We start from the raw sequence: 13,729 nt of genomic DNA, 5'->3' as shown, positions 1-13,729 counted from the left end.
AGCAATAGAGAAACATGGAAAAAGAAAAGAAATGGTAGGAGTCAGAGAAGAAAGAAAGGAAGAGACACACATGAGACTGAAGGGGACAGAAAGACAGGACTGACAAAGCTGGGGTTAAAAGCGCTCCAAGGAAGAGATGGGACCCAGACTCTAGCTATTTATTCACCGTTCCATCATTCATTCATTCATTCATTCATTCATTTACCAAACATTTGAGCATGTATTATATACTAGATGCTAATCTAGGCCCTGGAGACTTAAAAAAAAAATGAATAATAGGCCCTCTTCTCAAGGGCTCTTCAATTTAACCAGTTAGATACAAACAGCAAAGTATAATATAATGTGATAAACACTAAGCCAGTGGTCTGAAAAGGGGCAAAGGGAACACAAAGAAAGTGGAGATGAATTCTGCCGTGGAATCCCACGGAGAGGCAGAGACACAACAAGAGCATGGTGCATTTTGGAACTGCCGATGTGCCAACGGATGGTGGGAGCAGGAAGAGGAAAGTGCATGAATTGAAACTTAAGAATCACTTGATTCTGATCCAGTCTCCCACTCTGGTCGAGAAGCAAAACTGGACTAAAGAAGAGTGTACACAGGGAAAGCAGGCAGAAGCTGCAACTGGAAAGGAGACCCACCTGTCATAACTTCCCAGCACAACAGACTGGCCCCCAGGACTTGCTGCAGCTGTGGTGAACTCCCGTTCCTGAGGGTCACGGCTATAGTCAAAAGTTTGTAGCACATGGCCTTCCTTTCCATAGGCCACAATCCTCCGATCACAGCCTGCAGCCACAATGCTGTTGGTTGCCCAAGCCAAGGCATAGGGTGGGCATGGGTGGTTCACCAACTTCCCCTAAGACAGAAGTAGAGGGTTTCAATCACTCTGACTCTGAGGACTCCACCTCAGAAATTTCTCATTCCTAGCATCTGACACACTCACTCTGACCATCCTACTCTGCAGAAATCTTTCTCCCAACATTTTCCCACCCTAACACATCTTAATCCGAAGACTTCACAAATTATCTTTCTGTCTTACACTCACACACACATCTTTTATGACATATATACAAATACACACGTATTGATCTTGTGTTCAAGATGGAACCTCAAAATACTTGTGTCTGCAGATCTTTAATATTCACCTAATAAGGCCCCCCAAAGGAAGCTGTCCTACACATTAACCAATACCGTACAGGCCCACAGGGAGCATATGACCCCTTTATTCCAGGAGGGATACATTTAATTATTACACAAGTAATTCTTAACGTAAATGATTCAAACAATAGAGAATTACATAGATTAAAACATGAACCTTCCTTTAATCCCCCATATTTTCCCTCTCAAGAGTAAACAACCCTTTCTTTCTATGAATTTATATACATGAATATATATTTTACATAAATGAGAATAATTTTCACTTTTCATTACTCTCAGAGTCTTTATTTCTCTTTGCCTCAAGGTCCCCTCCACCTGATTCATCCTTTCCCATAAATATTAAGCTCTGGCCTCCGAAAAACAAATCCTCTCTGTGGCCGCATCCAAGTGTCTCTCTGCCTGAGGTCTCATTCCTCTAGCCTCTTCTCCCAGCACCATGATCTAAATTCCTTAGATGTCCAACCTCCTCTCGGAGAGTTCTTGGTATTTCCTTCTCCCCTATTCCAGAGCATCCTTTATTCATACCTGTGACTCTCCAGAGCCTTCATCATCAAAGAAATACCTAACAATGGTGCCATCTGCATGACCAGAGAGAATTCCTTTCCCAGAGCAACTAAAAAAGGGGAAAAGGAGGAAAGGAGAGAAATACAGGAAGACATTAGAGCATCCTGTCTCACCAAGAAAGTCCCCTTTCTCTGTCAAACACTACCCTACCTGCGGTTCCTGCTACCAGCCCTCTCCATCTTTCATACTATGGTCCCCCAGTCCAGAGTCCCCTATAGCTTTTCCTACCATTTCCAAGCTTTTGGGATACCGCTCTCCCTTACTCACTTTGTTGTCAGGGACACCACGTAAGAATCTGTCCCATAGATGGTAGATGATTTATTAGTTTTGGTGTTTGCTAAACGAACCTGAAAATGGGAGAATGGACAAAAGTCTGGTTAGGCTACTTTCAATTTCACCCAGGTCCTAAGGAAAGAAAAAGAAAAAACCAAAAACTGTTCCCTGGGTAGTCTCCCCAGTACACAACTTGACCCTAAGGGAGAAGATTAACCATATACCTCTTTCCAGAACCATTATCCCCATGCACAACCTCTCCTGTGTTTCTCTTCCCTCCTTTACCTTCCCTTCAGCCAGTCCAAAGACAATGATGTATTCTGCTGGCCACTGCAGACAAGTAACAGCACTCTGTAAGAAAGAAAGAATGAAAAGGATAAAGCTGTCTATGTATGTTAGCACACTGATAACAACCTGAACCTGAACAGCCCACCACATGCCACCACTCCAACCCCCTGTAGGGAAGGAGAGGAGGGGACACAACTGGGCTCTAAGGAGGAAAGCGCAGGGGGATGAGCAGGCAGGCAGTACATTCACGCAGTAGGAAAAGTCAGAGCCAGATGTTAACAAATGCAACTTCTGGTTGTATTTATAAGCAGATATACTGATACATGCTTGTTCATCCTAATCTCCCAGGGACTGGTTTGAACTTTACCGTCTGGATGAACTTGTTACAGATGACTTTCTTGTCACCCCTGTCAAATAAAAGGAGGGAAGCATATTACAAACCACTTCCATGAATAAACTGCTACAAATGATGCTGCGGGAGGGGAGGAATTGTAGATACCTTCCCTGGCCCGCTAGTGTTTCCTACCTCTCCACAGAAGCCCTCAGAGGAGACTGAGTAGCTTTGGAAGAATAACAAAGACAAAACATCACTCCGGGCTCCCCAGGATCTCACAGGGCTTCCTTGTTGATCTAAGACTGACTCTTCCAGGGATGGGATCATAGAACACGTGGTGCATGCAAAGGTAGGGAAGCTACAACAACAGACTCCAGAAGGCCTCTACCTTCCAAGCCCCAGCTTGGCTCCTCATCCTCTCTATTCCCCCTTCCAGTGAGGCATTTCTTCCTGCCTTTCTCTTCTTCTCTGGGACACCCCATCTCCCAATCTCTATCCTCACCAATCTTCTCCAATCTTGTAGACATAGATGATGTTGTCAGTCTGTCCTATGGCAATCTTGGTGGAATCAGGAGAAAAAGCCATGCCCTTCACCATATAGCTCTTCCTGCCATACTAAGAGTCAAAAAGAAAAAAAGGAAAGAAAAAGAAGTAATGAGTATCCTTAAAAGGGAAGAAAAGGTGGACTTCCCTGGTGGCACAGTGGTTAAGAATCCGCCTGCCAATGCAGGGGACATGGGTTCGAGCCCTGGTCCGGGATGATCCCACATGCCGCAGAGCAACTAAGCCCGCGAGCTACAACTACTGAAGCCTGTGCACCTAGAGCCCGTGCTCCACAACAAGAGAAGCCACCACAGTGAGAAGCCCATACACTGCAACAAAGAGTATCCCTCACTCGCCACAACTAGAGAAAGCCCTCACGGAGCAACGAAGACCCAAGGCAGCCACAAATAAATAAATTTAAAAAAAATAAATTTATATATAAAAAAAGAATACTATGCTCTAATCTAAAAAAAGAAAAAAAAGAAGAAAAGGTGCATGTGTGACTGTAGTGGGCTTGAGGGCTTTATACTGAGAAAAGGAAGGGCGGGCCATTTCCTATGCCTGTGTCTAGGAAGCAGGATAGGAAGTTTTCTAGATTTATAGGGTCCCATCAACAGATTAAGGTACACATGAATATTCCCTTCACCTTCATGTCGGCTGGTTTGGTGGAGAATTTATCTCTTCGCTCCCCATGTTCATCATACAGCAACACCACTCGGTCCACTGCGCAGACAGCAAATTTGGCATTGTTCTGGGACCATGCCATGCAGGTGACCTTTGCAGCTCCATCCTGCAGAAGCAAAGGGGCAAAAATAAACCCAGGTGCTGGTCTAGAATGCCAGAAGCATTTCTAGTTCCATTACTTCTAGTGTGACTCTGGTCAATTTTCCTTCTAGCACAGTCCTTAAAACAAAGAGATGCCCATAATCCATCCAGGTCTCCAAGGCTATAGAGTCCTGGATGGTGAGAACAAAGTGCTTCTAGAAACCCATAATGCAAATGCACTAAGAGGTGACATGGTAAATCAACTGTACCAATGTGTCCCTGCAGTGGCCTCCTTATTCCCTCATTCCCCAGGTCTGCTACTGAAATAACTGCAAAGTTTTGGTCTTTAGCCATTCATTCAATTAATGTTTTTTGAGTACCTTAATAAAAAAGGCACTTGGCCAAGTGCTAAGAGAGAGACAAGGAGCAAGACATGGTCCCTGCCCAAGGATCTAATAAGATGGTACAAAAAACGGGAAAAGTCCCATAAGAGAGGCACATATAAAGCACTGTAATAGTTTGGAAAAGCCTGAGATAATTTTCCACTTAAATGATCAACATTAAGCTTTGAAGAATGGATACAGTTAGGTAGGGAAATTACCTGAGGTAGAAGGAATGGCATGAGCAATGGCAAGTTCTGGTCAATAAATAGTAATGTAATTTAGCTGAAACTATATTGTAAATAGCAGAATAGAGGAGGTGAGGCAGGAAAAACAGACAGAGGCCAGTTCAACAAGGGTCTTTGAAGCCAGGCTGAGTTTGGGCTTATTTGGTAGGAAAGGGAGAGACAGTGAAAGTTCTGGAATGGGAAGTAAAATAATCAGAGTTAAGACAGGATAAACAATGCCACTTTGGTTTTTGTCTTTTTTTACCCTTAACAATCCACTTCACAGAAGCCCAAGTTAGAAGCGATCAACTCCCAGTGAATTATTCTTGTCATGTCTGTCCCTTCCACCACCAGCCCTGGTGGTCTGTGGTTCTGCACTAAGGATTTCCCTCCTTGAAATAAAAAATTTAATTTCTGCTCCAATTGTTTAACTGCTTGGGCTCTAGAGCCCTGGCTTAAAACATTGTTACTTTTTACTCCTAACCTACCCACTTCCAAAGTCAGAGGTAAAAAAGGCATTTTTCATCAAAATCCTCAAACTGGAGTCAGAAAATAGCCACACCACCACCTTTAGCCCCCTCCAACTCTTGACTAAATTAGGTTAGGAGGGTAGAGGGCTTATCAATTGTTGCCAATCATCTTCCTTAATCATTTTGCCCAATCCTGGGCATTCAGCCCTTACCTGCATCGTGACATCATCTTATTTTGAAAGATTGAAGGAAGATTTCATTTCCAATTATTCCATTAGGGTAAAGGAATTTTAGAAATACAGATTCAGAGAACAGTTTACTGAGCAATGAGCACACCTCTCTTTTGTTCTAATTTCCTTCTATTCTCTTAAAGCCACACTCTCTGTGAAGCCTTCCTGATTCTCATAATCAATCAATTCTCCTTTCTCTACAATATGTACCTCACAGGACTGTAGCGAGGATTACATGAGGTAGAGAACAGAATAATAGCTAACCTTTAACAAGCGTGGACTAGGCACTTTGCTAAGTGCTTGATATGCATTATCTCATTTTATCTCATAACTAAGGTAGAAGCTATTATTATGCATCTTTTACAGATGTGGAAACTGAGGCACAGAAAGGTTAAGTAATTTGCTCAAGTTTACAAACACAGTTTAAGTGGCAGAACCAAGATTTAAATCCATGTGTGTCTGACTCCATAATCCGCAACACTAGCTTCTTTACTTACACTGCCCTGGTACACCTTAAACATTCAGTTATGACAGATATTCTTGTTAGCTTTCTATTATTTTGTCCTTTGCATTTTGAATGTCCTTCTCTCTTGTCTATCAGTTTTCACGCTACTTTTCAGTTTACAACGTTCTCTTGTGTATACTACTTCCTTTAATTCTTCCCCCTAACCCCCTAAGGCTGCGATTATTATTACTCCCGTTTTCCAAATGTAGAAGTTTGGGTGAGTGCTCAGAGAGCCTGTGTAATAAAGGCTAAAGTCAGGGGTATCAGGTCATTTATTTAAAGTAGTGGGGTGCTAGGACTTGAATTCTGGCCTCCTGACTCCGAAACCCAGCCTTTCTTCACCATGTTCTAGGGTTCCTCCCCCAGTGTCCAGCCTCTTCTGAATCTGGGATCTTCACCATTAGAACGAACGGTGTGGTCGTCTGCACTCCTTTAGGTGGGCTTACACCTAAAGTGCTTTTTTGAGAGGTGTAGATTAATGTTCGTTGTTTACACGTGTGCCTCTGCCTCTAGTACGAGCCTCTTGAAGGCAAGGGCAACAACTGAGCAAGTTCTGGATCCCCTGGAGCCCCACCATGGGACCTGGTACACAACCGATTCGTTAAATGGAACGAAATGAAAGCTACGGTGCTCAGCACTCCATCTCACCTACTCAACACTCTATGGACGTAGCAGAGTCCGAATCACAACTATAGCCTTCGATCTTCTGCACACAGTAGGCGCTCAACGTTTTTAAACTTCAGTCCCCCACTTTTCTTGGAACATTAAGGCGGGCGAGGGAGGGAAGAGGCACGCGACTCCTCACCTGGGGGCTCAGCAGGGTCCTCAGGTGCTTCAACTGCATAACGAACACCTGTCTCTCAGATGCCAACAGATAGCGGACAACTCCCGTGGTTACCTGGACAACCCGCCACGCAGCCGCAGCGGCAACTGCTGACGCAGAAGCGACCTGAGCGCGACACGCGTCGCAAGGTCACCGCGTAGGTTCGCAGCGAAGCAAAACAGAACCCGCGCAGCCGCAGTGAGGTCTAGGGAGGGATCCGGGACCCACCTCCCACCAGAGGGCTTGATGAATCCTCTCCTCGACCAATCCCATCGTGGCATGCAAACCCAAACTCCAGCCACGCCCACAAGCCTTCCGCAATCTCCGGGGTCCTACGTAATCGTAGTCTCTCTAGCTGTTCGATGTACGTAAGCGTGGCTGAGTGCCTTCTTTTAATCCGCACAACCCTGGAGGAAAGCGGGGCAGTTGCTATTATAGGCCTTTTACGGAATTGATCCTAAATAGGTTATGTAACTTGCACGGGATCACAAGGCTGATAACGATGGGTAACGGGGAATACTCAGTATGTGTCTGCCAGGTACCGTGCAAAGTGTTGTACATGCATTGTCTCCTTTAATCTCAAAGCCACCTTTTGAAGGGGATAGCATTATTAGTCCCATTTTATATAACATGAAACTCAGGATTAGAGGGGTCACTTGCCTAAGCTAACACAGTGCGTTAAGAACGGAACTGGGATTCAACCCAGAGCTGGTGCATTTAAACACCCTTTGTATTCCTTCTTTTTTTTTATTTTTTTTTTAAATTTATTCATTCATTCATTTATTTATTTATATTTTTGGCTGTGTTGGGTCTTCGTTTCTGTGCGAGGGCTTTCTCTAGTTGTGGCAAGCGGGGGCCACTCTTCATCGCGGTGCACGGGCCTCTCACTATCGTGGCCTCTCTTGTTGCGGAGCACAGGCTCCAGACGCGCAGGCTCAGTAGTTGTGGCGCACGGACCTAGTTGCTCCGCGGCATGTGGGATCTTCCCAGACCAGGACTCGAACCTGTGTCCCCTGCATTGGCAGGCAGATTCTCAACCACTGCGCCACCAGGGAAGCCCCTTTTTTTAAAAAATGTATTTATTTATCTTTGGCTGCATTGGGGTCTTCGTTACTGTGCGCGGGCTTCCTCCATTTGCGGCGAGCAGGTGGCTTCTGTTGCGGAGCACAGGCTCTAGGCGCATGGGCTTCAGTAGTTGTGGCACGTGGGCTCAGTAGCTGCGGCTCGCGGGCTCTAGAGCACAGGCTCAGTAGTTGTGGCACACAGGCTTAGTTGCTCCGCAGCATGTGGGATCTTCCCAGACCAGGGCTCGAACCCGTGTCCCCTGCATTGGCAGGTGGATTCTTAACCACTGCGCCACCAGGGAAGCCCTGTATTCCTTCTTAACTTCTAGCTCCCTATCTCCATCCCATGCTACTATATACCCTGTGACACTCCTATCCCCAGAAATGATGATGTATCCAGAGTCTGAGAGATATGTGCTTTGGAAGCAGTGGTCAGAGAGAGGTAAACACCCTACTTTTGAACTGGAAAATGGTGAGTTTAAGACCGCTGCTTAGATCAGGATGCTTTTATGGTTTAGGGCAGAGGGCAGACCAGAGCTTGGCTCACCTGACAGGTGTAGTCTTGTGAAACCCGGGGTTGGAGCTTGGTTAGGTTTAAAAGATACTGACTGACTTCTTGATCTTTGTTTGGATTGGGGTCCCTTTCAGAATTATTGGTCTAATTCCTTGTAACATACCAGAGAGATCAAGATGCAAAAAAGGAGAGTTATTCATAAGCCACCTCTCGGAGGATCATACGTGGAGAAGACTGTTACCTTCCAGACAGTGTAGCATATGCTGTCCAGACAGATTCTGGGTTCTGAAGTCTTTCCCACAGAGTGCTTGCAAATGTCAACAGGTGTTTCTTTCACTGGCACCAACCTCCCCGTGGAACTTAGGAAAAAGTAGAGGACAGTCCCTATTTTCACAGGAAACAAGTAGGCCCCAGAGCCCAAATTATAATTCTTTTTTTTTTTAATAGTAGTGTTTTTTAAAAATTTTATTTATTTTTGGCTGTGTTTTGGGTCTTTGTTTCTGTGCGCAGGCTTTCTCTAGTTGCTGCCAGCGGGGGCTACTCTTCCTTTTCGTGCACGGGTTTCTCACTGCGGTGGTTTCTCTTGTTGCGGAACATGGGCTCTAGGCACGCGGGCTTCAGTAGTTGTGGCGCACGGGCTTAGCTGCTCCGTGGCACGTAGGATCTTCCCGGACCAGGGCTCGAATCCGTGTCCCCTGCATTGACAGGCGGATTCTTAACCACTGCGCCACTAGGGAAGTCCCCCAAATTATAATTCGTTTGAAAAGAGAGTTCCAACCCCAGTTTTATTTCCGGAATCCTCCTCTGGATATAATGGCCGAGAGTGAATATAAACTCATTTATTCTTTACAATTATTACTGATTTTGACCGAATGAACAGAGAGACATACAGACAAAAGGGAAAGCGAGGGCAGGGAAGAATAGGCACAGAAATGCACGAGAGAGGAACACTTGGCACCCAGGGATCCATTAGTGTAGCTGTTCTTTCATTTGTCCCAAGACCCTGTTCAGTCCTTTTCTGAAAATTAGCTCAGGGTTGATGAAATCAGAGGAATAAATGGTGAGGAGCTGAGCTGCCAATGTGGGCAGTGAAGATAAAAAGGCTACTGGCCCTCTCATGTGCCATAACCTTAGTTTCCACTAGTACGTGAAGAATTTATATCCTCTTTTTTTCCTTCTCACCCAAAAAAGGAAAAGGATCTAGGGCCCTCGTTTTCTATGCCTCTTTCTGGCTCTGCTCCACCCAATTCCAGGCTGGAGAATCAAAGCAAACACCTTCAAATAAGAGTCTGCACCTGTCAAGTTGGTGGTGGTGTGAAGGGCCCTTGTAGGCAGGGGAGAGACAGTGGAGAAGTGTTTTCAGCATACTAGATAGTATCCCATACAGTCAGCTCCAGTTTGTCCAAGAAACTTTATTGGAAAAATGTCCAAGGGGTGAGATCACCAGCAGCTGAAGGGGCTGCCAGGTGAGAGGGGGAGCACCTGAGGCTCCATGGAAGACATTGGAGTAGTGCAGTGCAGCATCTGCCTCCAGGCCCAGACAATTCCTTTTATTTGCTGGGGGAGGTGGAGTACCCACAGAAACACTCCTCTCTGAGACCCAGAGGCAAGACGTGGGGGCAGCTGGGGATGCCAAGGGTCCTGACGCAGGTGAAATGGGGGCCCCATGTGGGACCTAATGGGATAGGGTTGAACAAGTGACTCTCTCCTGGACCTGGGGGATGGAAGGACATATCCCATCTGATATCCACTCCCCAGGTCCAGGGGCTCAGACCCTAACAGACCTACCTTCTGGCCCTGCTCACAGTGGAAAGAGAATGGATACCAGGCCTGAGATTGTGGGAGTGTCATTACCCTCTGGGAGACGGTGGGATCCTTCAGTCTTGGGCAAATCACCATCTTGGGCTCTCCCTGACCCCATCCCCATCCCCAGGATGTTAGTGCGTCTGTCTTCTGGTTCTGTTTCTTCACTCATACGTCAATGGTGTTGATGGATGGTGAGTTTTTCTGTGAAAGAAGATGGCTTGAGTCTCTAATTTCAGGAAGGCGATAGCCTCCTCCATCCCAAATTTCCATTCTCCCTCTTCTCTTGCCCCTCTGTGGCCCTTCACCCTTTCCCTCACTGCTTCTAGAGGCAAAATCGCCCTTCCCTCCCTCTCTGGCCGCACATCACCTGTCTTGTCCCCACTGGCCTTCCCTGAGGACTCTGTTCCGGTCCCTTCCCCTTCTCCTTGGGGTTATTGTTGGAGTCATTGTCCTTGATGATGTCATACTGACGGCAGAATAGCCCAATTACAGCTGAAACACAACAACACAATCTGAACCTTGATCTTGACCTCCGCACTCACAGCTTCGAAAGGCAGTGAGATACCCACACAGTTTCTAGAAAATCCGAGAAGAAAATCTTTGAATTCCCGGTCCCCATGCACAAGCACCACCTTCTTCATCATCCTCTCTGGGCTCCCTAAAGCCTCCTCTCCCTCTCTTCAAACTTTTCCTGCTCATCCCTCTCAACTAAACATCTCCCCACGCCACTGCTCTCACCCCCTTTTCTCCCAACAACCTTCACCAACTCCCACCTTCACTGAGCCCCACTCAATCCATGGTGCCCTGTCCAGCTGCTTAACTCACCAGCCCACATGAGCAACACCACCACAATGATGACCACTTCCCCCGTCTGCAGAGGTCGCTCTCCATCCAGACCCTCCACTGTGATGTCACCTGAGAAGGAAGGAGACGGACCCCAGGTTACAGGGAGCAGCTAGAGAGCTATGTCTGTGCAGACAGTTAAGGTTGGAGATACTGGGGATTAGAGCCAAGATAGACCCATCACAGCGTTGCCACTGGTAGCCCCTCTCTGGGAAGCTGTTGCTGGACAGGTGGTTAGAGACCAAAAAGCCAGGGGGGCTGCAGGTCAGGTACTCACTCATGCAGGCTGCAGCTGCTGTGAACTGAGGCTGGGTAAAAGGAAGCTTAAAAGCCCTTCCCCCAAGGAATTCGTTACCAGCCTGTCTATACCCGGTCCCCTGCCAACCTGCTTTCCTTCCTTTCCTGGCAGTACAATGAATTAAATCATCCTTCTATTCATCTAAGCTAGACGGCTGCTTGCTTTAGGGAAGTAAACAGGAGACCAAAGACCAGGTAAAGAGCCAGAGAATGCAAAGCTTTAGGGAGCGAGGAATACCTGAGACCCTCACCTGGGCTCGAGCTGTTTGAGGGTAGCCGGTCAGAACCCTTGAGAGTCCGGAAGTGCACCCGCGGCCCTGGGGGGCTTTCTCCCCGAAGGCCGATGCTCCTGACCTGCACTGTGTAGTCACTGTCTTCAGCCAGGCCCCAGAGGGCACAGGCCCGAGTGGTGGTGTTCACCTCCCGGATCACACGTTGCCCCGGTCCATTCTGTCGCTGCAGGGAGTTGGTGAGAGAGGAGGACAGCCTCACCCTGGTCCCAGGCCACCTCCTGAACATCCAAGCACTCCAAGGGAGTAAGGGTGAAAAGGGCAGCGTGAGCCAGGGAATCCCAGCTCCCAGATTCTCCCACAGCTGGGAGGGGAGCTGGGGTCGGGAGGGAGGTGACAGAAGGAATGTTCAGAGATCCAAGGACACGGGTTAGGGTAGCAGAAGGGTGATTCATACTTGCTGGGAAATGGAGTAGCCAATGACGATGTTGCCTTCTGGGACGTCCCAAGACACAGTGGCCGAGTTGGCTCTGAGGTGAGTGACTGTCACATTCACAGGAGAGGGAGGCCGGTCTGTGGGTGCCAGTGCGTTAACCAGTTAACAGGTTCCACCCACAGACTAACTCTGGTTACCTCCCACCCTCTCCCCCTTTACGCACCTGCTCGTACAAAGCCCAGGTCACAACTGACCAGCAGGAGGACAGTGGGGCTTAGATATGGGGAGAGGGGCATTAGCGAAGCCATGGTCCCCACCGAGTCCGCTGGGAGGCACTGGGGCATCCGTTTGACATCCAGGCGGGGCTCCTGGAGGTGGCAGGAGTTGTGGGAGGGTCAAGGACTTGCCAGAACGAGCGGGTGGGCAGCAGCTCTCCCGGGCTCCCCACGGCCCACAGCAGCCCCAGAGCCCCCCTTTTCCCCATGCCTTCCTGGCCCCCGCCACATCCCGGCGCCCCTGGTGCGCGGCTCTGCTCTGCCCACACCCACCTCCGCCGGTCCTCGCGGTCGCTCAGGCCTCGGGGGGCTGCTCGGTGCCCAGAGGGCGGCCCATCGCCCGACTCCGTGGCGCTGTCCCTACCCCATCCCGGCGCGGGCCCGGCGAGGCGGGCGGCGCTGGACCGATCTGCGGGCAGAGGGCGGAGGCGTAGCGGGCGCGGGCCGCGGGGCCGCGAAGCCCCCCGAGCTCCGACCGGCCGCGCAGTCTGTCCGGGAGCAGGGGGCGGTGCCGGCGCGGCCCGGAGGCTGGCCTGGGTCTCCGGGGCGGGAGGCGGTGCGACTGCCTCCGCCGGCCCCTGCAGCAGATGTGACCGTCCCGGCGAGCCAGCCGCCGCCTTCTGCAGAGCTGGCCCCCGTCGCTCCGCCGCAGCCCGGCCGGGACGTGCGGGCCCGCCCCGCCCAGCTGGGGTTCTCGCCGCCGTCATCAACGCCCCCCCAACCCGGTTCTTTCGGGACTCCTCCCACGACCCTCTCATTGGCGGCCTCTCGGGCCCCCAAACCTCCAGATCCCGGCTCTGTGTGATAAGCCCCGGCAGGGGCGAGGGGGGCGGGGGGATGTCGGGAGAGGCGCAGGTGCGAGGGTCTCAGGCACCTGGGAGGCTTCTCCCTCCCCAGATGGAATTAGCCGAGTTGGGAAGTGGAATTCCACCTCCGGTGCGGGAGGGGACAGAATGATGGAGATAATAATTATTTTGACAATCTCCTACTTGTAGACTGCGTCAGCTTTTAAGTATCTTCCCCATTCATAATCTGATATTGATTCCCTTCATTCTCTCAGTCGTTCTTTCATTTATTAGGCAAATATTTATTGAGCGTTCTCTATGTGTCTGGCATGTTAATAGCTGGAGATACGGCGATTATTAGGAGTGCTGGGTTTATAGGGGAAATTTAAAGAGAGACGACCTGTTTCTTGTCTTAGCTCTGGGACTTACGGTGTGGCCTTAGACAAAGAGGTTAATCTAAGTCTCAGGTTTCCCACGTGTATATCAGAGCATCCAACAGGGCTGTTGTGAGGATCAAATGAGACAATATTGGGGAACGATCTTTATAAAGCTTATAACACTGTGTGAATGAGAGATTATTATTAATTGCACCAATTTGTTAGTTACTTCATTTATTCAATAAACATGTAAATCCTTAAGTTATTTCATGCTTTGGTTGAGCATGAGATGTGGAGTGAGAACCTGGGTGTGAGTCCCAATTCTGTCAGCTGTGTGATCTTCAGCAACTAACTTAACTTCTCTGAGCTTCAGTTTCTTCATCTGAAAAATGAGGGTGTCAATATCATCATCTTTTTAAAAACATTGAACTGTAATTGATTTACAAAGTGTTAGTTTCAGGTATACAATAAAGTGATTCATATATACATATATTCTTTTCCAGATTCTCTTCCATTGTAGGTTATTACAAGGTATTGAATACAG

The 13,729-nt window shown here is 48.4% G+C and overlaps 2 protein-coding genes across 3 annotated transcripts in view; both read right to left on the bottom strand.

The window, feature by feature from the left end:
• IFT172 (intraflagellar transport 172) overlaps positions 1 to 6,741 on the bottom strand; it is a 41,674-nt gene extending 34,933 nt beyond the window's left edge. Inside the window, exons 1-8 of the mRNA XM_082427929.1 lie at positions 6,541 to 6,741; positions 3,805 to 3,948; positions 3,118 to 3,230; positions 2,649 to 2,688; positions 2,279 to 2,344; positions 1,988 to 2,067; positions 1,682 to 1,769; positions 640 to 854 (exon numbers count right to left, since the gene is read on the bottom strand). Coding sequence (XP_082284055.1) covers positions 640 to 854; positions 1,682 to 1,769; positions 1,988 to 2,067; positions 2,279 to 2,344; positions 2,649 to 2,688; positions 3,118 to 3,230; positions 3,805 to 3,948; positions 6,541 to 6,579 — 785 coding nt within the window. The 5' untranslated portion in view covers positions 6,580 to 6,741. The remainder of the gene's footprint in view (positions 1 to 639; positions 855 to 1,681; positions 1,770 to 1,987; positions 2,068 to 2,278; positions 2,345 to 2,648; positions 2,689 to 3,117; positions 3,231 to 3,804; positions 3,949 to 6,540) is intronic.
• Positions 6,742 to 9,877: 3,136 nt separating this feature from the next.
• On the bottom strand, positions 9,878 to 12,707 carry FNDC4 (fibronectin type III domain containing 4). Of its 2 annotated transcripts, XM_082427987.1 has the most exons (7): positions 12,297 to 12,702; positions 11,972 to 12,116; positions 11,770 to 11,885; positions 11,334 to 11,538; positions 10,768 to 10,857; positions 10,310 to 10,434; positions 9,878 to 10,143 (listed from the first exon to the last, which is right to left on the bottom strand). In XM_082427987.1, the coding sequence occupies exons 2-7, from the start codon at positions 12,090 to 12,092 to the stop codon at positions 10,108 to 10,110; spliced, it is 693 nt and encodes a 230-aa protein (XP_082284113.1). In that variant the 5' UTR covers positions 12,093 to 12,116; positions 12,297 to 12,702; the 3' UTR covers positions 9,878 to 10,107. The 2 variants fall into 2 exon arrangements, with proteins under 2 accessions (XP_082284113.1, XP_082284114.1); XM_082427988.1 differs by lacking the exon at positions 10,310 to 10,434 and having other exon boundaries at positions 12,297 to 12,707.
• Between the last annotated feature and the right edge of the window lie 1,022 nt (positions 12,708 to 13,729).

Source organism: Balaenoptera physalus (genome assembly GCF_965194825.1).
Source record: "Balaenoptera physalus genome assembly, chromosome: 15".
NCBI classification, from domain to species: Eukaryota; Metazoa; Chordata; class Mammalia; order Artiodactyla; family Balaenopteridae; genus Balaenoptera; species Balaenoptera physalus.
The sequence above is the reverse complement of the archived record's forward strand: the minus strand, read 5'-3'. Positions and strand labels throughout refer to the sequence as shown.

Bases quoted from the DNA above. Each gene is read 5' to 3' on its own strand.
- FNDC4 (XM_082427987.1), bottom strand. From the start codon at position 12,092: ATGCCCCAGTGCCTCCCAGCGGACTCGGTGGGGACCATGGCTTCGCTA. The intron at 11,886-11,971 runs GTGCGTAAAGGG...TGGCACCCACAG, and splicing joins CCTGGGCTTTGTACGAGCAG to ACCGGCCTCCCTCTCCTGTG. The intron at 10,435-10,767 runs GTGAGTTAAGCA...GTTGTGTTTCAG, and splicing joins GGTGTTGCTCATGTGGGCTG to CTGTAATTGGGCTATTCTGC.